General features: G+C 43.7%; 1 protein-coding gene across 1 annotated transcript in view; it reads right to left on the bottom strand.

Moving 5' to 3' along the window:
* Window positions 1–2,929: 2,929 nt before the first annotated feature.
* Window positions 2,930–23,937, bottom strand: part of LOC135746680 (von Willebrand factor A domain-containing protein 7-like) — a 39,184-nt gene continuing 18,176 nt past the window's right edge. Inside the window, exons 12-16 of the mRNA XM_065265336.2 lie at window positions 20,835–20,987; window positions 20,533–20,622; window positions 20,021–20,292; window positions 17,772–18,065; window positions 2,930–3,681 (exon numbers count right to left, since the gene is read on the bottom strand). Coding sequence (XP_065121408.2) covers window positions 3,280–3,681; window positions 17,772–18,065; window positions 20,021–20,292; window positions 20,533–20,622; window positions 20,835–20,987 — 1,211 coding nt within the window. The 3' untranslated portion in view covers window positions 2,930–3,279. The remainder of the gene's footprint in view (window positions 3,682–17,771; window positions 18,066–20,020; window positions 20,293–20,532; window positions 20,623–20,834; window positions 20,988–23,937) is intronic.

The following is a 23,937-nucleotide window of genomic DNA, read 5'->3' as shown; positions in this document are numbered from 1 at the left end:
GGAACTGCCTAAATGGAAATTAAAATAGGGCCGTAAATGCATAAGAGTAAATAAGGGCTTGGTTATTTTCAATATTGTCAAAAAGGGACAACCCCTAGCTTAACCTACGCTGTTTTTTTCAACCCATAATGCTGGGTTGCTTTAGTTCATTAAAAAATTCTGGGTTAATTTAACCCAATAGGTTGGGTAAGTCCCTTTTTGACTCAATGTGGGTTAAAAATAACACAGCATTTTACACAGAGTGCAGTAGTTTTTTGACTACAAACTAAACAGTTTTATTGTTGAGCTTAACAAGCGGTATTAACCTTTGTTTACAGATGTAAAGATAAATGAGAGTAGGACAAAGTAATAATGAAAGAGAAACTGCTTATACGGTGACATTTTTTGTTTGCTAAATAGAAACTGATAAAACCAGTTTAAGGTTAACTGATACAATAGGACAGTGGTTCTCAAACTTTTTACACCAAGTACCATCATAATGACCAAAGTTAAATTCCAGAAGTGTAGTAAGCTTAACTATTCAGAGCTATGCACAGTTCAAAAACTAAGTTTTATTCCTATTAAAAAATATTTCTTATTTTTTTCCTTATACAAATATTTACTATTGTCAGCCAACCATTACAGAGTTTGAACATTAACAATGCACTGTGCTTACAAGTAGCTTAAATAAATAACTTAAATAAGAATAATGATTAAATTAAAATGTGCCCAAAAGTTAAATAAAAACTGTACTGTACTTAAATTTTAAAAAGCTGTATTTAAAGATATTTTCAGATTGATCACACCCTACTTGTTAATTTGCTAAATTAAAGGGACAGTAAGTAGGATTTTCCCCATCTAGTGCTGAAATTGTATTTTGCATTCAAACGGATAGTGCTCTCTAGCACCTCGCTTTTCCAAATGTGTGTTGCAACTACAATAGCCGTTATGTACTCACTGATCTCCTTGTCCATTTCGGCTGGTTCACGTGTTTTAAACGAAAATTATTTAATAAAACACTTAAAATCCTACTTACAGTCCCTTTAAGAATATACTAATATTTTTTAATAAACATCATTTACTATATGCCACAAACCATCAGACAAAACAAATTCAGTCACTTTGTGCATTTAAATGTAAATACATCAATGTGGTACATTTTGAAAGTAAAAATAAGTCACTAGATTTATGAGGAATTGTATGTTCTTGTAAACAATGTGTTGCTCTATTAGTATACTCTTTGGTTGCATATATGAATGGTGATAATATGACACACAAAATTATAGAATAATTAGTGGGATCATTTAATAGATTTATTATTGATTACTAAACTCCACAGCAACTTTTGCTCCCTGCATTTAAAGTGGATACTGTAACATGCATAGTTGTTTTGGCAAAGCATCTGTCACATTCAGAGCCCCACGCTTCATACACGCAGACAAACCACATCCATGCGCAAGGCTACCACCTCCATAGTTGATCCAGTACCAACCTGTTTGTTCAAAGCATGGTTTTCTTGTTTTGACCATGTAGTGTTGAACATTGTAAATTACTATCTTGTACCAGCAGCTTTTAAAACAGATTCTATAATTACAACCCCATCTTAACTCTTTCACCGCCAGCGTTTTTTAAAACGCGTATTGCGGAAAGATGGAAAAACTCGTCATTGGCGGGGAAGCGTTTTCTCTTGATTGACGAGATATCTCGTCAATGGCGGGGAAAGAGTTAACAGTAATTTACCTTTCTCAGTCAAAATTCTCAAACAAACTGTCGCCGCTTAATTGTAAACTCACCTCACAATAAATAATTTGTTTGAACCTCTTCAATCCGGGTTCCGTATATTTCACAGCATAGAAACTGCTTTAGTCAGTTACTGATGACCTTTTACTTGGTGCTGATTTTGAAAATCGGTCTTGTAAAAATTCCAGAACTGAAGCCACTGGGCAGGCTGGATCTTAAATCTTTGTCACTACACCAAGTAGTAAATAATCTCCCTTTTAAACTATCTTTTTTTGTTAGAGAGGGCTCTAAAATTTAGTATGGTCTCTACAACCTTGGTTGAGAGATCCTGATTTACAAATTGGTCCCCTTCAGAGGCCAGACCCATATTTTCCAAAGTTATGGGTGGGGGTGAAATATTGCGCCCCTTGCCTGAGATAGAAGGTCCCTCCTGAGGGGAATCTGCCATGGCTCACCTGCTAGAAGGTCAGAGAACCATGTTTGTGTCGGCCATTATATGGTTACCAAAAAGATTGGTTTGTCCTGGCGAACTCTTGCTAGATCTTATGTTCCCTAAAAATAAACATTGTTCATGTGTCCCGCAGTCTTAGTCGAGTCTGAAGTCTTTGAGGACGAGTCTCAATTCGAGTCTGAAGGCACTGTGTGTGCGACTTAAGTCGCACTCGAGTCCCCATCTCTGCATAAAGTTTGAAACCTCTGGTTTAGAACAAGGTTTTTGAAATTGTTACAGTATGGGGAACCCTGGTCCTGGAGGGCCACTGTCCTGCAGAGTTTAGTTCCAACCCTAATTATACACATGATTAGGGTTGGAACAAAACTCTGCAGGACAGTGGCCCTCCAGGACCCAGGGTTCCCCACTCCTGCAGTATACAAACAGTCTGACGAAGAGCATGCATGTTGGAAACGTTACCATATACGCTATGCAAAAGTTGTTAATGCCGACGTTACATTCTAATATTATTCCACTTTTTTTGGTCGAGCACCCAGCTGAGATTGATGTGCGTGCTTTTGCCTGCTTACAGTATACAAACAACCTGTCAAAAATGTCAATTCAAATCTAACGTTTAAAATGTAAATGTGTATTTAACTTTATAACAAATGGAATTTACCTCAAAAAGATCTCCTGTTAAGCTAAATAAAAGCAATATATTTTAGTAAACTATATTTCATAAAAATCTGGGATAATCAAGGTGGATTTATTTGGCAACATTTTCACAAATTAACAAGCAGATGTTAAAGTGCCTGTTTTGGTCTAATGATTTCACTCTACACATACATCATTTCTTAATTTAAAAAGACATATTCATTAGAAAAATACAGAGATGCATCTCTTTTGATGCTCACAAAACAAAAATGAGTCATCATTGTACGTTAGATGCATGAGTAACATTTTAAACACAGAATTACATCAATGTCATACAGTAACAGCCAGTGCTCTTAGATCCAAGCGTGACAGACAGACAGAAAAAACATCTACAGTATGTTTACTCAGCATGTAAACCCTATATCTTAATATCCTGTATGGGCCTTAACATATCCTTTACCATATGAAGAAAACAACTAAGATGAAAAGCAAAATATACTTAGAGAATGACAAAGTCTATGTGTTTGTGGGATGCATTGGTGTGGTATTTGTGGTAGGTACTGCTGTGGTGGGATTTTCTTCTTTATAGAAGTGAAACATGTACCCACATTTCCCACCCCATCCATAGCCACTACCTGCACCTCTGGAGAACAGCAGGAAGCATTGTAGAAAGCTACGGTCACATTAGTGCCATCCTCACTTATTAGTTGACTTGTACTGAGAGAGCCGTTGCCGATATGTATGAACACTTTGGCTATGCCTGTACCATTACCATCCGTCAGGTTTGCAGAGAGTTCCCACAATGCATTGTTGCACACCACAGGGCAGTCAGCTTTAATGCTCACTATTTCACACATAGGTTTAGAGACATCAGTTATCTGTAACAAAACAAGAATAATTTAGGTGAATGAGTAAGTAGCAGTTGTGTTTGTTATGGTTTTTAAAAATGACATGGTTAATATTGTTTACAAACAAAAAGGCATTGAAAGAAGATATAGAGTGCAAAATCTCACATAAAAACAACTTCAAGTCATGTGGCTTGCACCAACAAGGTTTTAATTAAGAGATAATCTAGGGTTTGTTGATCCCAGTTTAGTTTTAATTCGAGTAATGTTGCACCACTTAAATTTAAACACAAGATGTGTTGCACATTTGTCTTGAAGAGCCACCGTGTCTGTTCATTCACTGCTCTTTAGTTCCTGACTGAAGTGCACATGACACAGGACAACCCTACCTCAAGGCATTTTGTGGTATAGTCACGAAATATTGGATTTATTAATTTGTGCTCATGGATGTGTCACACTGTGACGATTTCATGGGGCGGAACTAAAAACAGAAGATTGGTTCCGCCCGGACATGGTTTCCGCCCGAACGGGTAAGCGGAAACACCGGAACTTCCGGTAAGCGCCGGGAGGCAAATCACGCCGTATTGAACACAGGTGTGCGCGGTAAACGCGGCGGTTGGGGATTGGACGATGAGAAGAAAGGAAGGAGTATAAAGAGAGCTTCAGAAACTCAAACGAGTTGCAGTTAGTTCATTGGGTTCGTTTGTCAGGTGCTTACCAAACCGATTCGGTGTGCAGAGCAAAGGTCTGGGTGAAGTAACGTCTGGTAACGACATGGGAGGATATTTGCTGGGTGAAGAAAGAGAGAAGGATATAAACCACTGGGCTGAGTATATTGAATTTCCTTGATGTTCTGAATGAGATGACATACATGCATCATTGATGTTTTTGAGTGACAGTTGGAGGAACTACTCACCGGATTACGTGCAGGGTGAAGAGGAATCAGCCAACTATAAGGAGAAGGAAACAAGGAGAGAGTGTTATTATTTACTGTGAGTACATGGGACATTGTATTGGATGCCATTGTGGAAAGTGCATTACTCAACGTGTGTTGTGAGCCCTTAGCGGACAGGTTAACGGCCCTATCAAGGAGCAGAGTGGTGGGTGAGCCGGGAAGCATACAAATACCGGGAGGCGTCCAACTGTCCATCCTTTGGTCCTCCACTATTACAACGCCCAACAGGTCTCCAGGCGAGTTCTAAGAAACTGTGGCTTCGACCTTATTTTCACATAGAGTGTGTGGAGTGCAGTGGGTGAGTCCTTGTCTTTGCTGTGTGTGTACACTTGAAGTATTGCAGTGGAATGCCTTTATAGACCCTGGAAATTGTCTCGGCTCCGTGGAGGCGGTGGTGAACTATACAGGGGAACCAGAAGTTTTGTGAGTAGAAATCTAAAGTGTTTCTATATGTAAGGAGAAAGTTGTACTGCTGCAAAAGAGTTGTGTGGATTAATCTTACCTGTTGCGGAGCCTCTTCAAAGGTGCGCCCCTGTCTAGAGAGGAGAGGGCAGCGTTCGGCTCGTTGTGACAGTGTTAATCTCCCCCGACGTACAGGAGGCCTCTGAGAAGGCCTGTGCGCAGACGTTCTACTACCCAAGGTCTGTAAGTACATCTACCTACTGTGTACAGTGTAGTTACCGTAAGTCCACCGCCCACGAGCCACTAGAGTGACCATAAAACCCCGGTTACCTGGGAAGTACTTACCGTGTCCGCTGCTACGAGTTACCTGAATGAGAGAAAAGTCCCAGTTTACCTGTACGGTATCATTCTGTGTTTACAGCCACGAGCCCCCAAAAGGGAGAAAGTACGAGTCCAGTTACCTGAGAAGTACTTACCGTGTCCGCTGCTACGAGTTACCTGAATGAGAGAAAAGTCTCAGTTTACCTGTAAAGTATTATTCTGTGTTTACAGCCACGAGCCCTCAAAAGTAGAAAGTACGAGTCCAGTTACCTGAGAAGTACTTACCGTGTCCGCTGCTACGAGTTACCTGAATGAGAGGAAGATCCCAGTTTACCTGTAAAGTTGTCATTCTGTGTTTACAGCTACGAGCCCTCCGAAGGAGAGAGTACGAGTGCAGTTACCTGCGAAATACTTACCGGATCTACACGAGTGCCTAAGTGAGAGCAAAGACCCAGTTACCTGTCAAGTGTATTCTGTGTCCACAGCTACGAACCGACAGAAGGAGAGAGTAAAGAATCGGTTACCTGTGAACTACTTATCCTTGTGCACTGCGCTGGGTTGCCGGACCGAAGCATACGTCGCCCAGGAGGGTGGAATCCAAGGCACTCTGCAGGAAGACATCAGAAGATCGAGTTCGCTATCAAACAGCACTACGAAATACAGCGACAGGTAGCCACGTTCACCAAACACAACACTAATAGTAATACCTTCTTTTTAACTCTGCCTCCAGGAGGGCGCCACGGGTACAAGAGATCAAGTTAAAGGAGCCTCGTCCCCCTGCCTCCCCTCCCCTGGAAGAGGTAGCTGGAGAGCAGAAGGAGAATTATTTTAACTTCCCCCTTTCCCTTCCCTACAGTATTTTAATTAATTTAAATAAAGTTTACTTTTAATTATACTTACGCTCTGTTTGTCTGGTCATTGGGGTGGCTTTGGGACCTCCTCGAGGTGGAAACTAGGAAGGGGCATGACCTGTTACAGCTGTGACAGATGCGTGGTACACGGAACAAGGAAAACACAGAACAGGATCAACATCACAATGAAACAATACTCAACAAAGGACAACTGAAACACAAGAGCAATACACCAGGGCTGCGTTCAGCCTAGACAACGTTTATTAAACAGAAACAGTGATGCGTTGAACACCCTGTTGTGATGACGCAAGAGTTGCAACTACGGTGGCTGAGAGGCCATCTTTGTGTTCTTTTTTTAAATGTTTCTGAAGCCTGATGAAATTGTTATAAATATATGTTTAATACTGTAAAATACCCTCAATGTTACAGTCACTGACCTTGCCGTACAGAATGAAAGACAACATTCCAACTGGAACCCATTGAGCAAGCTGTCCCTTTACTACCGCGTGGTTTTATACATCTTGCTGCTGATTGGGCCGACATTTCTGACACACCCACCAAACAAGAGAAAACGCATCTAAAACCTGTTGCATTCCGTTGCACACAGTTTTCAGGAAACATGTCGTTCAATCCGGAAACCGTAGCAAAACGTTGCGCACCAGTGTGAAATGTAACGTGCCCCTGGGTAACAAGACAATGTACCAAATCACCAAGAAGCTGAGGGGCGAGCATGGACAGTATCATGACCTTCCAGTAAGAGATGAAAATGGAAGGCATGTCACAGTGGAGAAGGAGAAGTTGAAGAGATGGAAGCAACACTTTGAGTCCATCTTAAACCGCCCAGAACCATCAGTACTCGCTGACATTCCTGAAGCAGAAGAGGACCTTGACATCAACTGTGGTGCCATCACTGTTAAGGAGGTCAAACAGGCCATCCTCAAGCTGAAAAATGGGAAGGCACCTGGTAATGATGGAGTGTGTCCCAAAATGCTAAAGGCAGAAGACATCAAGACACCTCAACTTCTTTGTCATATTATCCAAACAATCTGGGATAGTGAAGAAACACCGAATGAATGGAAAACAGGAATCATTGTCAAAATTCCTAAGAAAGGAGATTTGGGAAACTGCAACAACTGGCGAGGAATCACCTTACTACCCCTCACCTGTAAGATCTTCAGTCACATCATCCTTCAGCGTATCACAGCAACTGTGAACGGCATCCTACGTCAGGAACAGGCAGGTTTTAGAAAAGGCAAGTCATGCATTGACCACATCTTCACCCTGAGGCAGATCCTTGAGCAGTCCCATGAGTGGAATGGATCCCTTTATGTGGTCTTTGTAGACTTTGAAAAAGCTTTTGACAGCCTGCACCGAGTATCCTTGTGGAAGATCCTAAGACACTATGGAATCCCCCAGAAACTTGTCAACGTCATCAAATCCATGTACAATAATTTTGAGTGTAGAGTCATACACAACAATCAGCTCACTGAATCATTCAAGGTGAAAACCGGAGTGAAGCAAGGTTGTATCCTCTCGCCAATCCTCTTCTCACTGGCCATTGACTGGATCATGTGCTGCACCACAGAGGGCAGGAAACAAGGAATTCAGTGGACGCTGACTTCAGTGCTGGAGGACCTGGATTATGCTGATGACATTGGATTGCTGGCAAGCAGACACCAGGATATCCAACAGAAGACACAACAGTTGGCACAGACAGCAAGCAGTATAGGTCTACGAGTCAACACGGGGAAGACTCAAGTGTTGAAGAAGAATATCAGAGTAGGAGACTCAATCAACAGTAATGACCAGCCTCTGCAAGAAGTGGATGAGTACATATATCTGGGTAGTAGGGTCGCTACAGATGGAGAATGCACAAGGGAAATCATCACAAGAATCAGCAAGGCCAATCAGGCTTTTGCAATGCTAAAGCCTATCTGGAGGACAACTAACCTCAGCATCCACACGAAAATCCGCATCTTTAAGAGCAACGTGTTAAGCGTCCTTTTGTATGGGGCAGAGTGCTGGAAGACCACTGTTACCATCGAACGCAAGCTTGAAGTTTTCCAAACCAAGTGCCTGCGACGAATCATGAGGATCTTCTGGCCTAATATTATCTCAAATGAGGAACTCCGGCACAGATCTGGCACAAACACCATCACTGAAACCATAGCAACACGTCGATGGAGATGGCTTGGCCATGTCTGCAGAATGCCCCCTGACTCACTATCAAGGGTGGCACTGAGATGGACTCCTCAGGGAAAAAGGAAACGGGGCCGACCCAAAGAGACCTGGCGTCGAACCGTGGAGCGAGAACTCAAGTCCAGAGGGCTCACCCTGCAGACCGCTCCCGCAACAGCAACCGACAGAATAAAATGGTGTTCCCTTGTAGTCGCCTCAAGCACCAGACGGCGCAAAGAGGATTGAATGAATGGGTAACAAGGAAACAAGACACACATGGAAAGACAATCAGACAAGGACCAAAAGAACTACAGAAGACTACAGACATGGCAGACAACTACCAGATCTCAAAATAAAAGACATTACTAGGGAAACACAAAGTGAGTTCATTACAGGGTTAGAGTTGGGGTTTTAGTAGCTGTTACTAGTTGTCAGCTGTTAGTATTCTTTTTGATGATCAGTCTCTATCCCATGTATTTAAAAAAGATGTCATTGTATGTACTGTAGGATAAGAAGAGTATCACGGACTTGAGGCTTTAAAGCCAACAAGACGTTACAAACTCACTCCATTGAGACGTATAATAAACACAACTTTGAATCATACCACGCTAGTCACAGTGTCCGTTTATTTAAACCTCCTCAATTGCAAGTTTAAAGGTCATCTATGCTAATAAAAACAACATTTTTGTGTATTTGGTGTTGATGTCACAGGGTGATTATTGTAGGGCGGAACCAAAAAGCGGCCGAGATTGGTTCCGCCTGAAGATGGTTTCCGCCCGGACCTCATTTTAGAAACACCTTTTTACTTCCTGGTTTCTGTGGCAACACAATCGGGGCTAATAAGCAGCAGGTGAGAAGGATTAATGTTGGCAATGCGTGATTGGAAGAGGTAATGAAGATGGGGAGTATAAATAGACCTGCAGCAACACAAGAAGGAGAGTTGATTTCCGGGGCAAGCTCTGCTCCGCCAAGGGCGGACCAAAACTTACACTTCCTGTGAAGCGCCCAGAGCGCCGTTGATCCGGGGATCGCTTTGGAAGCGAGCGGAAAGAGTGCGGGGCAAAGAGAGGCGAAAGGAAGGAGTGTGGTCGTATAGTACAGCGGATCCCCTCGGAAAGAGTCGTTGTTGGTTGCTGTGGCGAGTATTGTTGTGGTGCTGCGTATAAGTGCTGTATTGTGGTTGCCACGGAGGTCGGGCAGGACCGGTAAACAGAGGAAACAGAGGTTGGATTGCTGGGTGAAGGAAGCATCGCTAAAAGCAAGTCCCTGGGCTGAGTGAGTGGAAGACAGTCGCCATTTTGATATGAATGCACTGCTATGATATGCCTTTGTGGAGTTAGAGATTTGGGAGAGCAATTACCGTAGTGGACGTCGAAAATCATTCAACAGCGGAACTCCAGTCGTGATCCGGAATAGGAAGAGCAGAGAAGCCTCAAGGAGTGTGAGTAAACGAACTAAATTATTGGGAAGAATTAAGTGAAGTATATTACCTGATTTTGTGTTGTGAGTGATCACGTAGCATTGCGGCCCCACTGTAAAGGGAAGCGTGGGCGAGCCGAGGAGCAGCACTGGAAGCATAAAACGCATGTGAGTGGCATTAAAGTCTGCATTACGTATTATGAGCCTAACTTGTATTACCTGCTCTTGTGTTGTGAGTTTCCTACGTAGCATTGCGGCCCCACTGTAAAGGGAAGCGTGGGTGAGCCAAGGAGCAGCACTAGAAGTATAAAACGCATGTGAGTGGCATTTAAGTCTGCATTAGGTATTGTGAGCCTGAATTGTATTACCTGCTCTTGTGTTATGAGTTTACCACGTAGCGTAGCGGCCCCACTGTGGAGTGAAGCGTGGGTGAGCCGAGGAGCACCAGTAATAACCACAGGGGGTCCTGTGCCTACCTTCCATATACTCCACCCCCCCCTCCGCCAAGGAAATCGTCCAACCAACCGCACGGCGGGCCCGGGTCGAGTTCTGGCTCAGACTGTAGTTCACTAAGTGTGTGTGTAGTGCCGTGGCTGGGTCTTTGTCTTCATTGTGTGTGTACACTTAAAGCTTGCAGTGTCGTGCTGTGCTTATGTCGACAAAAGCCACTTCGAGACCAGAGGAGCCGTGAGATCACAGCCGTTGAGGTTGGTGGAGCGTGGGTTGAAGTGAAATTTGCAACCAGGACTTCCTTGAGGGTAAAGTGACGGATCTTTTCTTGACGAACGGGCAGTGGTAAAGTGTCTGCGTATTAAAGTGAGTAAACCACCTTAGGATCAGTACCTTGGACGAAGGGTTGTTGGGTTGACGTCTGCACGAAATAACTGTCTTGTGTGGGGCCTCTTCAAAGGTGCGCCCCTGTTCCGTGTCTTCGACACTGTGAGTAGAGGAAGAACCAGGGAAGCGTTCGGCTTTATACATCCATACCCGACGTCCCCCTTCATCCCCTTGGAGACTGTAAGTCAAAGCACACTGTGTTAAACCCCCATCTTGTAAGTCCACTGCCCCCGAGTAAAGTTTGTGTGGGGAGACCGTTGTGATGAGAGAAATTGGGAAGAAAGTAAAGTCCCAGTCTTGTGTAATACTTACCTCTGCTTACAGCACGAACCTGAGGAAGAGAGTAAAGTTCCAGTCTTGTGTAATACTTACCTCTGCTTACAGCACGAACCCGAGGAAGAATGTAAAGTTCCAGTCTTGTGTAATACTTACCTCTGGTTACAACACGAACCTGAGGAAGAAAGTAAAGTTCCAGTCTTGTGTAATACTTACCTCTACTTACAGCACGAACCTGAGGAAGAAAGTAAAGTTCCAGTCTTGTGTAATACTTCCCTCTGCTTACAGCACAAACCAGAGGAAGAAACACGAACCTGATGAAGAAAGTAACGTCCCACTCCTGTGCAGTGATGGGAATAACGGCGTTATAAGTAATTGGCGTTAGTAACTGCGTTATTTTTTTCAGTAACGAGTAATCAAATAAATTACTGTTTCCCCCGTTATAACGCCGTTATCGTTACTGACATTAAAATGCGGCGCGTTACTAAAATTGATCTTACTGTAGTGATTTTCAGCCGCGTATGCTCACTCTCTCAGCCAAACACTGTTTTTCTCTTGTGTGTGTTATGAGAAACATAACGAATGATGATTGGCTTAATTTCCATCGGTAGCCAACCAGAGGCAGAGTTCACAAAAAGGCCCGCCCACACGCGCAGTCCAAGTCAGAGGAGCGAGCAGCAGTGTTAAAAAGTCTGAGCAACTTGGTCACTTTGTCGCTAGATTTAGCAACTTTCTATCACTTTAGCGACTTTATAGGACAAATCTAGCTATCTTTTCTGGCGTGGTTGGAGAATTTTGTAGACTGACATGAAAATACGCGTCGTTTTCTCTTCTCAACGAGCAGCGGTGCTGCTGCTGACTGTGCCCCATCTCAAAGCACTGACATGCAGCCCGGTCATCGCACATCAATCACTCCGAAAACACCGGCGACAGGGCGATGGCAAGTACAACAAGCTCAAAGGTAGCGGTCACAAACACGAAGTATAAAGCACTACTTTTCCATTGTTGAGGTGAAAGGCAATAATGTTTGTGTAATGTGCAACTTATGCCCATGAAGAAAAAGTCTCTCCACGTCTGTGGCAAGTAATTCTGATCTAATAAAGCACCTCACATCGTCACATGCTGCCACAAAATTTGTGATTTCTCTTTAGTAGCCATTTTATTAATTTAACATATTTAATTTTGTAAGGGGCATTCAAGTTATTTGAAATATTAATTTTTTTTAAGTAACGCAGTAATTACTTTTCCTGGTAATTAATTACTTTTATAATAATGTAACGGAGTTACTAACTCAGTTACTATTTGTGAGAAGTAATTAGTAACTATAACTAATTACTTTTTTAAAGTAACGTTCCTAACACTGCTCCTGTGTAATACCCGCCTCTGCCTGTTGGAGAGCCTCCATCGGGCCCTCAACCAGGAGCCTGAGTGCGAGAGGAGGAAAGAGCAGAGGATTAGTACCACGTGGACATCAGCCGTTGAAGTATCCCCGCCAGGGCAGAGTAGGATTTGGTTGACAATCCATTGATTATCTTTCTCTTGTGATCTTGCCTCCAGGAGAAGAGGAGCGCGCCACGGGTTCAAGAAAGCGGACCCAAAGGAGCCTGTCCCTCTGCCCCCGTGGAAGCCCCGCCTGGAGGCTTGAAGAAGTCCTTGTTTTAACCGCCCCTCTCCCTTTCCCCAAATTATTTGAACTAATTTAATAAAGATTCATTTTAATTATACTCCTTCTCTGTGTGTCTGGTCATTGGGGTGACTTTGGGACCTCCTTGAGGTGGAAACTAGGAAGGGGCGCGGCTTGTTACATTCTACGGTTCGCCCCGACCTGTGACATTTGCATGGTTTATAGTTTAAAACGCATTATTTTCCACACACCGTACTGTATATTTTTGTAGCTCCAGATATCCCTGCCTACTGTACCTCAAATGCTCTGATTTTTAATTATTATATAAGCTTTAATGGCAGGGTCCATGATCTGAAAGCCAATGTTGACATTTGAAATCACCTAAACTGTCATGTAGTGAAATGATGTTCTGTTTCTTTAAGAAATGTAAGCGCAATGCATGCCGGGAGCCGGATGTTATGTGTGTGTAGTGTGCTTTGAAAACCGAAGTAAAGATGCTGTTCAGAATCCCGATTGGCGTGTGATTAAGTTAATGAGACAAACAATATATATATAAAACAGATACACAACATTGGCGACGAGGATGCAGCTGTGTGGATGTTAGTACTGAATATACGCGATGGAAAAGTCAGGTATTCCTGCGTTTGAGTGCTACAAAGATCCCGCAACTCTCGGTCCAAGATGGACGAGGTGGCTGACATCATTTGAACTTTACGCGGACGGGAAAGGACTGATAGTCGAGGACGACGCAACAGTGGCAGTTCGTCGGAGACGCAGAGCACTTCTTTTGCATCATGCTGGACCTGATGTTCAGGATATTTTCTCGACCCTGCCGGACACGGGAGATGCTGTTGATTATAACGCGGCCGTCACAGCTTTGAATGCGTACTTCGTGCCACGCGTAAACAATGCGTATGCAAGGCAATCATTTTATAAACTTTCCCAAAACCCCGGAGAGACGGTTCAACAGTTTACAACGCGTCTCAGACAGGCAGCAAGAGACTGTGCATTTGCGGATGACATGGACAATCAAATTCGAGATGCCATATTAGGTAAATGTTTGTCAACATATGTGCGCCGCAAACTTTTGGAGGAGGGACCTAACCTCACACTAAATCGCGCATTGGAGGTTGCTGCGCTCTGTGAAAGGATAGAGGAACAAATGGGTGCATCATCGGTTAGTGAGACATCTACACCTGACAAAGAGTCTGTGAATCGCATCTGGAATAAAGGAGGAAAGCAAATGAAAGGAAAATTCAAGGGAAAACAACACACAGAATACAGTAAGGTGAATAAACAATGCTATCGATGTGGTAATTCTGATCACTTAGGGAGAGATTTAAAATGTCCCGCAAGAGGTCAGACATGCCATAAATGTAAAGGACGTGACCATTTCTCAAAAATGTGCAAAACTAAAAATGTAAAGCAGCAAACAGTAAATCAAGTTGAAAGTCAACCTGAATATGCATTCGTCATCCAAGGTGATTACATGGACGAAAGACTGAATGTTTGCTTGGGAAACGTAAATTTAAAAATGCTGATAGACTCAGGTGCAACTAGCAATATCATTGATGAAAGTACATGGGAAAGACTAAAATCAATGAATATCAAATGCCATTCATACATACCAGAAATGGAGAGGAAATTGTTTTCTTACTCATCTGATAAGCCATTGCCAATAAAGGGAGCTTTTGAGTGTGAAGCTAGAATAGACAACCGGATGGTGTCTGCCGAGTTCATTGTAATCAAAGGGACTGGAGAACAGTTATTGGGGAGAGACACTGCTATGAAACTTGGAGTACTAAAGATAGGCACAAACATTGCAGCAGTAACAGACCTCAAACAAACACTCCATTCACAATACCCAGAAGTTTTCCAGGGAGTAGGTAAGCTAAAAACTAAACAAATCAGCTTATATATAGACCCAAATGTACAGCCAGTGGCACAGCCTTTAAGGCGAATACCGTTTAACCTGAGGGGTCCTGTGGAGGACAAGATAAAAGAACTTCTGCAAATGGACATCATAGAGGAAGTGAATGGACCTACACCGTGGGTTAATCCAGTGGTAATAGTGCCAAAAGCTAATAATGAGATCAGACTGTGTCTTGACATGCGACAAGCCAATCGAGCAATCATCAGAGAACGATACCCCATCCCCACTGTCGATGAGCTTCTGCAAAGCATGAACGGATCCATGTTCTTTAGTAAGCTAGATCTTAAGTGGGGATACCATCAACTGGAGCTGACACCACAGTCTCGTCAGATTACAACATTTGCAGTCCATAATGGGGTATACAGATATAAACGTCTCATTTTTGGAGTATCGTCTGCAAGTGAGCAATACCAACATGAGATAGCGTCTGCCCTAGCTGGAATAGAGGGAGTTGAAAACATCTCAGATGATGTGATTGTTCACGCAGCTGATTATGAAACACATACTCAACGTCTGCATGCCGTTCTGAAGCGTCTGAGAGAGTGTGGGTTAACCCTGAATCCTTCGAAATGCCAGTTTGGCATGGATCGCTTAAACTTCATGGGAATTCTGCTCACACAAAAAGGCATTGGTCCCACAGAGGAGAGAGTCAGAGCTGTGGCAGAGGCCAGAGAACCACAAAACGCTTCAGAAGTTCGGAGCTTTCTTGGACTCGTCAGTTACAGCAGTAGATTTATTCCACAATTTGCAACGCTGGCAGAGCCCTTGAGACGCCTTACCAGAAAAGACTCTGAGTTTATCTTCGGTCCAGAACAAAAAAATCTATTTAATGCTCTAAAAAAGGAACTTGCAAGAGCAGGTACTTTAGCATACTTCGACAAGGACGCCCCAACGCAGGTCATCGCTGATGCTAGCCCTGTAGGGTTGGGTGCTGTATTGACGCAGCGTCAAAAAGGACAAATGGTGACAGTTTGCTACATCAGTAGAAGTTTATCAGACTGTGAGAGACGTTATTCTCAGACCGAGAGGGAAGCCCTCGCCCTTGTATGGGCCTGCGAGAGGCTACACCCCTATGTATATGGCAGACAGTTTGATTTGGTCACAGACCATAAGCCATTAGAGTCAATATACGGTCCACGTTCCAAGCCCTGTGCCCGTGTGGAACGATGGGTTTTGCGTCTTCAACCGTACAACTTTAAGGTGGTTTATGTTTCTGGAAAAGAAAACATTGCTGATCCACTATCACGACTCCTGGGAAGCACAGCAATAAGAGAGAAACACTCGCATGAATCGGAGGAGTATGTGAGATTTGTGGCCATTAGCGCCACCCCAAGAGCCCTAACTACAAGGGAAGTGAAGGAAGCTTCAGAAAAAGATCCAGAACTTATAGAGCTGAGAAACGCAATAGAGAGTGGACATTTTGAAAGGTGTATGACATACGCACCTGTAGCTAATGAGCTTTGTGTTGTAGGATTTCTTGTCTTACGTGGAACGCGCATTGTTCTCCCAAAATCACTACAAGCACGAGCAATTTCACTGGCACATGAAGGTCATATAGGTATTGTTGGAACCAAACAACATCTGAGGACAAAAGTATGGTGGCCTGGCATGGACAAAGCTGCTGAAAAATTTTGCAAATCATGTCATGGTTGTCAAATAGTTTCTCGTCCTGATGCTCCAGAACCATTGAGACCTTCACCATTGCCAGATGGACCGTGGCAAGATCTAGCAGTGGATCTGCTTGGACCGTTGCCATCAAAACACTAAATCCTAGTTGTAGTGGATTATTACAGTAGATACTATGAGTATGACATACTAACCTCCACCACCGCAACAAAAGTGATTGATAGTCTTGAGGAGATATTCAGCCGACATGGACTTCCGCTCACATTAAAGTCAGACAACGGACCTCAATTCAGGTCAGATGAGTTTAAGGAAACGGAATCAAACACCTGAAAACGACCCCTAAATGGGCCCAAGCTAATGGCGAGGTTGAGCGCCAAAATGCTTCGATCATGAAACGAATCAGAATTGCACAGTCAGAAGGACTTGACTGGCAAAGAGAACTCAGGAAGTATGTCACAGTGTACAGAGGAATTGTGCATAATACTACTGGCAAAAGTCAAGCTGAGCTTCTGTTCAAAAGAAAGATGAGAGGCAAGCTACCTGATCTTACATCTGTGGATACTGATCTTGAAGTTCATGACTACGATGCAGAGAAAAAAGGGAAATATAAACTGTATGCGGATGAACATCGCAAGGCAGAATACTCAAATGTAGCAGTTGGAGACCGAGTTCTTTTGAGACAGGACAAGATTGACAAGTTTACAACACCGTTTAATGCAACACCTCACACTGTGGTCAGAAAAGCCAGAAACCAAATAACTGTTGAATCACCTACTGGAGCTCAGTATACTCGTAACACAACATTTGTGAAAAAATATGTAGAGAGAGAAGCAGAAAACATGCAGGACAGTAAGAAAGAGGATGATGGTGCTATAAATGCAGAGCAACAGACAATTTCAAATGACTCTGAAAAGCTTACACCTAATGCTGAGTGTAACCAAAATATGACATATTCTAAGCCCCAAAGACAAAAGAAATTGCCTCAGAAATTTGCTGACTTTGTAATTGGTTGATTTCTTAAACTGGTAAATGCAAATAATGTTGTTTACATGTTCATGGTTTGAGAATTAGTAAGCAAGTTTAACAGGCTATATATAAAAAAAAAAGTTATATTTAAAGTTTAAAAGGATATGTTATTTGTTTTGCCACTATAGAGACAAAGGTTTGTAAAACAAAGTAAAAAGTGTTATAAGTCTATATCCGACTTTGGGGGGGATGTCATGTACTGAAATGATGTTCTGTTTCTTTAAGAAATGTAAGCGCAATGCATGCCGGGAGCCGGATGTTATGTGTGTGTAGTGTGCTTTGAAAACCGAAGTAAAGATGCTGTTCAGAATCCCGATTGGCGTGTGATTAAGTTAATGAGACAAACAATATATATATAAAACAGATACACAACATAAACAAACACACCCCTACCCCAATAGAATCTGGACCATCTTTTGATAGACCCGCCCCACACATATGCAACCCAGGCAACGATGTTGGTTAGTAGACACGCCCCTTACTGCTGATTGGCAACTGTGTTTTGGTAGTCGGCCCGCCTCCCTTTCCAAAATGTTTAAAAAATCATTAATTTAAACCAGATTTAAGCCTAATCCTTGTTGGTGCAACATACTCAAAGTGATTTGATTTAAAATTACTGTATTTCTACAGTAGCCACTGTAAATGACAACGGTTAATTGGCATTCTTGTTTTTACCTCAGCCATGACCGTGAGTTGCAGTGTCATATAATTCAGGTCAGTGGATTCTGGATCTTCTGCCTCAATGATGAGAGTGACAGCAGTCCCAGACTCTGTGTTGGAGGGAGGGGTCAGCGTTGCAGTTCCCTGAGTGCTTCCTCCTGCCTCCACACTCAGGGAACTGGGGACAGAGACCTTGAAACCACAGTTATTTCTGGCACGTATGGTGTAGTTGCCTCCTGATCCATTACTGATCAATGTAAAGTTGACATTCAGAGGGATTCCAGCCTGTAAAGTGCTCTGTGATTTGACCTGATAAAGGTAAGAATGTATTCTGTAAGCTTCATACTGTGAAGTAACTGGATTTCACAGTTTCAGATAAACATTTTGTTTAGCAAAATCAGCAACACAACAACTATTTTCTTCAAAATGAACAGAACGAGAAAAAATTAGGGGATTTTGTCGGACCTACAATGATGTAGATTTACGACTAAAAAACCCCCTTTTACACACCACTTTGATCCCAGAAAATGTCTGTAAAAAAGTCAGAGCTTTCTATGTGAACACAAGCATGTCCCGTAGATGTTCTTAGTAGGGATGGGCGGATCGATCCTAAAGTATCGATATTTCCGATCCTGCCTTTGTATCAAATGGATCGATTCTCAAGTACAAGTATCGATTCTATTTGTTTGTTTGTTTTTTAACAAGTGATTCGAGAATTTTTAGTAATAGTTGGACGCTGTTTTGTATATAAATAGACTTAAATCGTAACGTCAGTGGGAACTATCTTCTTCCGCTGTATTACTGCGTTTGCTCATTCAGTCTTATCTCCTTCCGCTGTATCACGCGTTTGTTTGTTCGTTCGTTCGCTCATTCAGTCCCATCTCCTTTTGCTGTATTACAGCGTGCGTTCATTCGCTCAGTCACTACCAGCACACTCAGTTGGCGCAGGCAGGATTAAAAAAGGGGTTTAAGTGCATTGTTGCATTCAGTTAATAATGATGAAGCCTCGTGTGACATTTGTCAACAAAAAAATACGCCACTGTGGTAATATCACAAATATGACAAAGCATCTAAAAGCAAAATAACTGTTACAGAGCACGAAGCAATGCAGCCTCAGTCATCCCTGGTTTGATTTTTCAGTGCATTCCAGTAACTTTTATCAGGGTCTTGTTTTATTTTTAAAAGCAGTAGACTTCAGTCAAAGAAAAAACAGGCTCAAGAGGAAAATTTTGATTTTAACATTCACTTGTTTTATCTCTAAAACGTATAAAGGGAAGAAATGTCGTAATAGTATGCAGTGCAAAAAGGTGTCATGTCTATTATTTGATATTAATAATGATGGCTATCAAAAGACACCATAAAATCACTTTAATAAACTTTAATACATACATAAAAATATTTCATAAAAGTATCGGAATCGGTATCGGAATCGGCGATACTTGTCTTAAAAGTACTTTGTATCGGATCGACAAGAAAATAACTGGTATCGCCCATCCCTAGTTCTTAGATCGCTCCCGTAAAGGGGCCCTAATAACACTGCTGCATTTATGGACGCTTCCTGTGTGAACAAAAGGAAGAAACAATGCCGTAAAAGATGTGTCGTAGTCAGGACGGGTGTGTCATTGCAACGAAAAGTTAATGTTCAGCTCTTTGACAAAGGAGATTTAAATGCAGATCAAAATTCACGACGAAAAATATCTGCAAATTGGACTAAAGCAGATATCAGGGAGCTTATCACTAAGCTGAATGCAGTGAATTATGAACTGGCAGTGAGAATGAATCAAAAACAAAAAACCCAAACAAATCACCAGACGTATATTCTGTATATTTTCCATATATAATGCATGTGTAAAAAGAGTGATCCTCGACAATAAAGCGGGAAAATTTTGTAAACTTTGTTGGAGCAGCGTTAATAAACTGGTATCTTGAATAGCACAAACATGGTCCTGTTGGCCACCATTGTTGTTATGGTTTGCCTGTAGACGAACCAAGAAATTTGCATGTGCATGATGTTTCCGTTTTCTTCTTACAGATTTGCATTTTCGTTGTTTACACTGAAACAATAATGGCATCATTTTCAAAAACGTTTTGAAAATGTTTTCAAAATGTAACATTTTCAGGACCCCAAAACACCATTGTCTGTAAACAAACAGCCAAAATGCATAAAAAGTTTACTGTTTTTGGTTAAAACATTTATTTCTTATTTGTTGTAAATTAGCTTTAAAGTCACATGCACAGTCGACAAACATTGTCTTTAAGCTCACCGTGATTTTGATGCTAGAGGATCTTTGTTGAGTGAGTGACTGTCTCTGGAATTGGCCAAGTGACGATCCATTAAGGCCATTCAACAGACCTTTCAGTTGGACAACAAATGGCCATTCTGGGATTCTTTGTAAGTGTATCAGGTAGTCTGACCCACCCAGGGATTGAATGGTTCCACTGACAGTATTCGAACCTGATGCTTCAACTAGAAGTACGTCAGTAACTGTGATCAATTCACCTCCAGTCACAGAGAGAAACAAGGTGCCATTTTCACCTGTGATGACAGAAACAAAACATTTTCAAATACATTTTTACATCAGTCATGGTTTATTTATGACTGATGATTTCTTAAATGCTTTTTTTAGGTTACATGATATGTAAAATTCCTACTGTATAGTATTTACAATATGAAACTGTATTATTGTGAGAGATAAACACTGTACATTTTAAATTAAGTTTGACTTTTAGTGATAAGAAATGTTAGATTTGGAAAATATGTTAGCGAGATCATTACCACTGATAGGGCGATTGTTTTTTGGCAAAAAGTCCCCATGAAATCCTTCAGATCCCACAAAGTTAAAGAGAAAGTTGAAATAACTCTGACCTGTGTTGAAGTGTATAATGCAGATAAATAATGTGTCACATACTGATGAACAGGCAATAATTCATTTCATTTTGGAAAACTGACATTTTAAGGCACTTAAAAACAGTATTATTGCTCAAACAACAATTGTCCTGAACCTAAATTTGGAGAGGAAAGAATGTCAAGAACAATTTTTTTATGAGCTCTACAAACAAAACCAGAATCTTTCTTACCAATGATTTTAATGGTGTAGGAGCTTGCAGAGTTGATACTGATGCTCCATACCCCGGTCTGATTCTCTGAGTTGAGTTTAATTCTCCGTAGATTCCCCACAGTCTGAATGCTACCTAGAGGGCCATCTGTCACCAATTCTGACTGAGACACACCTGAAAGAGACAGGCAAATCTGTGATGCTGTCACAGAGTGGCTTAGGGCGGAACCAAAAATGGAGAGGAGAGGTTCCGCCCGGAGCGAATTTTTTAAACTCATGTTTACTTCCTGGTTCTCCATGGCGACGAAATCAGGCTTGATTCGCTACAGGTGCGTGAAAGAGGCAGCGATTATTGACTGGGCGGGTCATATGTTTACTAGAGACTTAAAAGACGGGCTGAAGAAGCAGAACGGGGAGTCGATTTTTGGGCGAGTCAACTTCCGCCTTGGGCAGCACCACGAAGACCAGCCTCCGAAAAGTCCGCAGGCTCCGCTGATCCGGCGACCGCTAGGAAGCGGGCGGAAAGAGTGCGGGGCTGGTCCGGGCGAAAGGACGGCGTGGTCGTGTGTAGGAAGTTACCTCCTTCTGGTCCCGTCACTTCTGCAGCATCAGAGGGGTGTCCATTTTTTCCTCCGAGGCGGAGTCGTCCCGGAGATGGCGGCCGTGCCCGCTCGAGCGGCGGAAACGGTAGAGTTGGAGAGGTTAACCTTGGTACTTCGGAGCGGTACCTCTCGGGCCTCTCCTCCTGTCCCTTTCTTTCCCGACGGCACGAAGAGCTGACGTGATTTGCGGCCGTCTCGGCCGTTCAGCTTTCACTCCTCACCTCCCTCACCAACGGAGCCGCTAAGGGCGGGGACCCCTTCAGTGGAGCGGAGGGTTGCGTGGCAGCTGCGTTCCTGGAGGGACCACCCAACCCTTCCCTCCCGTGTTTGTAGACAGTTGTCCGGTTACGGGCGCTGCCCATCAGGCATGCGGAGAGGCGGCTTCAGCCCTGCACGGAATAACGTTGCTACAGGTTCAAAGACAAGGATTTACGAGGGAGGCCGCGACCTTCAGTCGTGCGATGTCCACTACAGTGGTTCAAGATCGCCACCTTTGGCTGTGTCTGGCTGACATGACGGACGCAGACGAGAACAACTTCTTGAATGCTCCTGTCTCACAGACCGGCCTCTTCGGCGAGCCCGTGGAGTCGTTCAGCTCCGCTGCGCAGATTGAGGCGATCTCCTAGGTCACGCCCGGCGAAAGAGAGATTCCCTTGGTCCACCACGCCGGCTCCTCAGTCTGCCTCTCGCCGTCGGCGTCCTGCGGCGGCCACCTCCGTTCCCCTTCTCGGACCCCGTCTCGGCAGCGCAGGGGAACCGGTCGTCAGCAGCTCGCCCCGCCCGCTTAGCCGCTTCCCGTGAAGATCGGGAGTTTAAGTGGCCAGTGACAGGCGACCCGGATTGGCAGAGGATCACTCTTCAGGAGACAGTGATTCGCTCCTTCCCCCCGGTAGAGGGTCGGGTGGAAAATTCTTGGTTTGCATGTGTTCCACTGGCTGTTCAGCCGGTACCCACTTAACCACACATAAGAGTGCATTCCTCTTCCCTCTCCAGGTCTCCGGAGGATCGAGAGATCTGTGAGCGGCACTCCAGTTCACCCTACCTCTCCTCTATCGCCAGCGGGTGTCCTGAGGAGTCCGAGCTCTCCACTGAGGAGACCGGACCACCAGCACCCTCATCGGAGTATGCGCTCTCCGCAGAGGAGACCAGACGACCGTCACCCTCAACGGGCTCAGGTCAGTGTCACACACACATACTGTAGATGTTTATGCTGTCACAGCAGACGCACCGGCAGTCCCACCTGTCTCGCTTCGCTGCCCCACCGCGGGTACTTCGGTAGTGTCGTTAATTCTCCTCGTACGGTGCCTGGGTGCTTGGCTTCAGTTCCCAGCCCGTTTCGTTGGGTTTTACGCACGATCCGCCTCGGTTACGAAATACAATTACCGGCACACCCCCAAAATTCTCGAGCTTTCGTTTCACTACAGTGAAAGCGTCCGATGCACATGTACTGCGTGCAAAAGTCGATGTCCTGCTGGCGAAGGATGTTTCGAGCCGGTCCCTCTTACCGAGATGATGATAGGGTTTTTCCAGCCTTTATCTCATAGTACCCAAAATACGCGGCGGGTTACGATCAATTTGATTTACGCACCGGCTCTACAAAGGTGATCCTTTAGGATGATAACGCCGAGGCTCGTATTTCAATATTCAGATCGGTTTGCAGCCTTAGACGTGTACTTCATGTGTCCATCTCCCCTCGCCTTAGACCGTTTTTTCGCTCTGCGTCGTGGGGTGGGCATATTAATATTAAGTACACCATTCGAGCTGTCTCTCTCTCCTAGTGTCTCCATGAAAGTGCTAGTCAAGGCATTAAAATCTCCGAGAGAGAGCGTTGTTCGCATTCTGCTTATATTTACGTCGACTTATAATAGCCCGTTCTTGGCAGACGTGCGCGAACACAGAGAGTTAATGCTTCGGCATCTCGCTCGTTTAAGTCATCAGGTCATCTGGGAAAGAGCAACTTTGCCCCGTGCAGAGGATCCTTTTTCTCAGTATGGAAATAGACTTGATCGACTAATTGGCGTGTTTTACAAGAGCGCGCAACCAGTCAGTTCTGACTTGCCTCGTTTTAATTCGAGGGAAGTACGCTGTCCCTCTGAAACATTTTCAGAAGCTCCTGGACATATGGCAGCAGCTGCAGCTGTGACACTGCTCGAGCTGCTTCATTTGAGACCGCTTCAGCCTTGGCTTTACGATCGAGGCTCGAGGAGAGCGTGGCGCACCGGCATGCACCGTGTAAACATTACACCTGCGTGTCATTTCAATTTTACCCCGTAGTAGACCCAGCATTTCTGGGTTTCCTGGCATTCTGTAGCATGCGATGCCCTCAGCACGGGATGATCAGCCACGTATGACGGGCTTGCAGTCTCAGGGGTGTGCATAGCACCCCAACTGCCGCGAGCGGTGCGCTGTATATCTGGGACTTGTACGCTCCGCTTGGAGATGCGAGGGAAGGATGTATTAGCCGACACCGACAACATTGCGACTGTTGCGTTATTTACAGTTAAGGCGGTTTTGCGCTCTCGT

Source organism: Paramisgurnus dabryanus, chromosome 4, assembly GCF_030506205.2.
Source record: "Paramisgurnus dabryanus chromosome 4, PD_genome_1.1, whole genome shotgun sequence".
In the NCBI taxonomy this organism is placed as follows: Eukaryota; Metazoa; Chordata; class Actinopteri; order Cypriniformes; family Cobitidae; genus Paramisgurnus; species Paramisgurnus dabryanus.
Note: the sequence above shows the minus strand (reverse complement) of the source record. Positions and strands in the feature narration are given on the sequence as shown.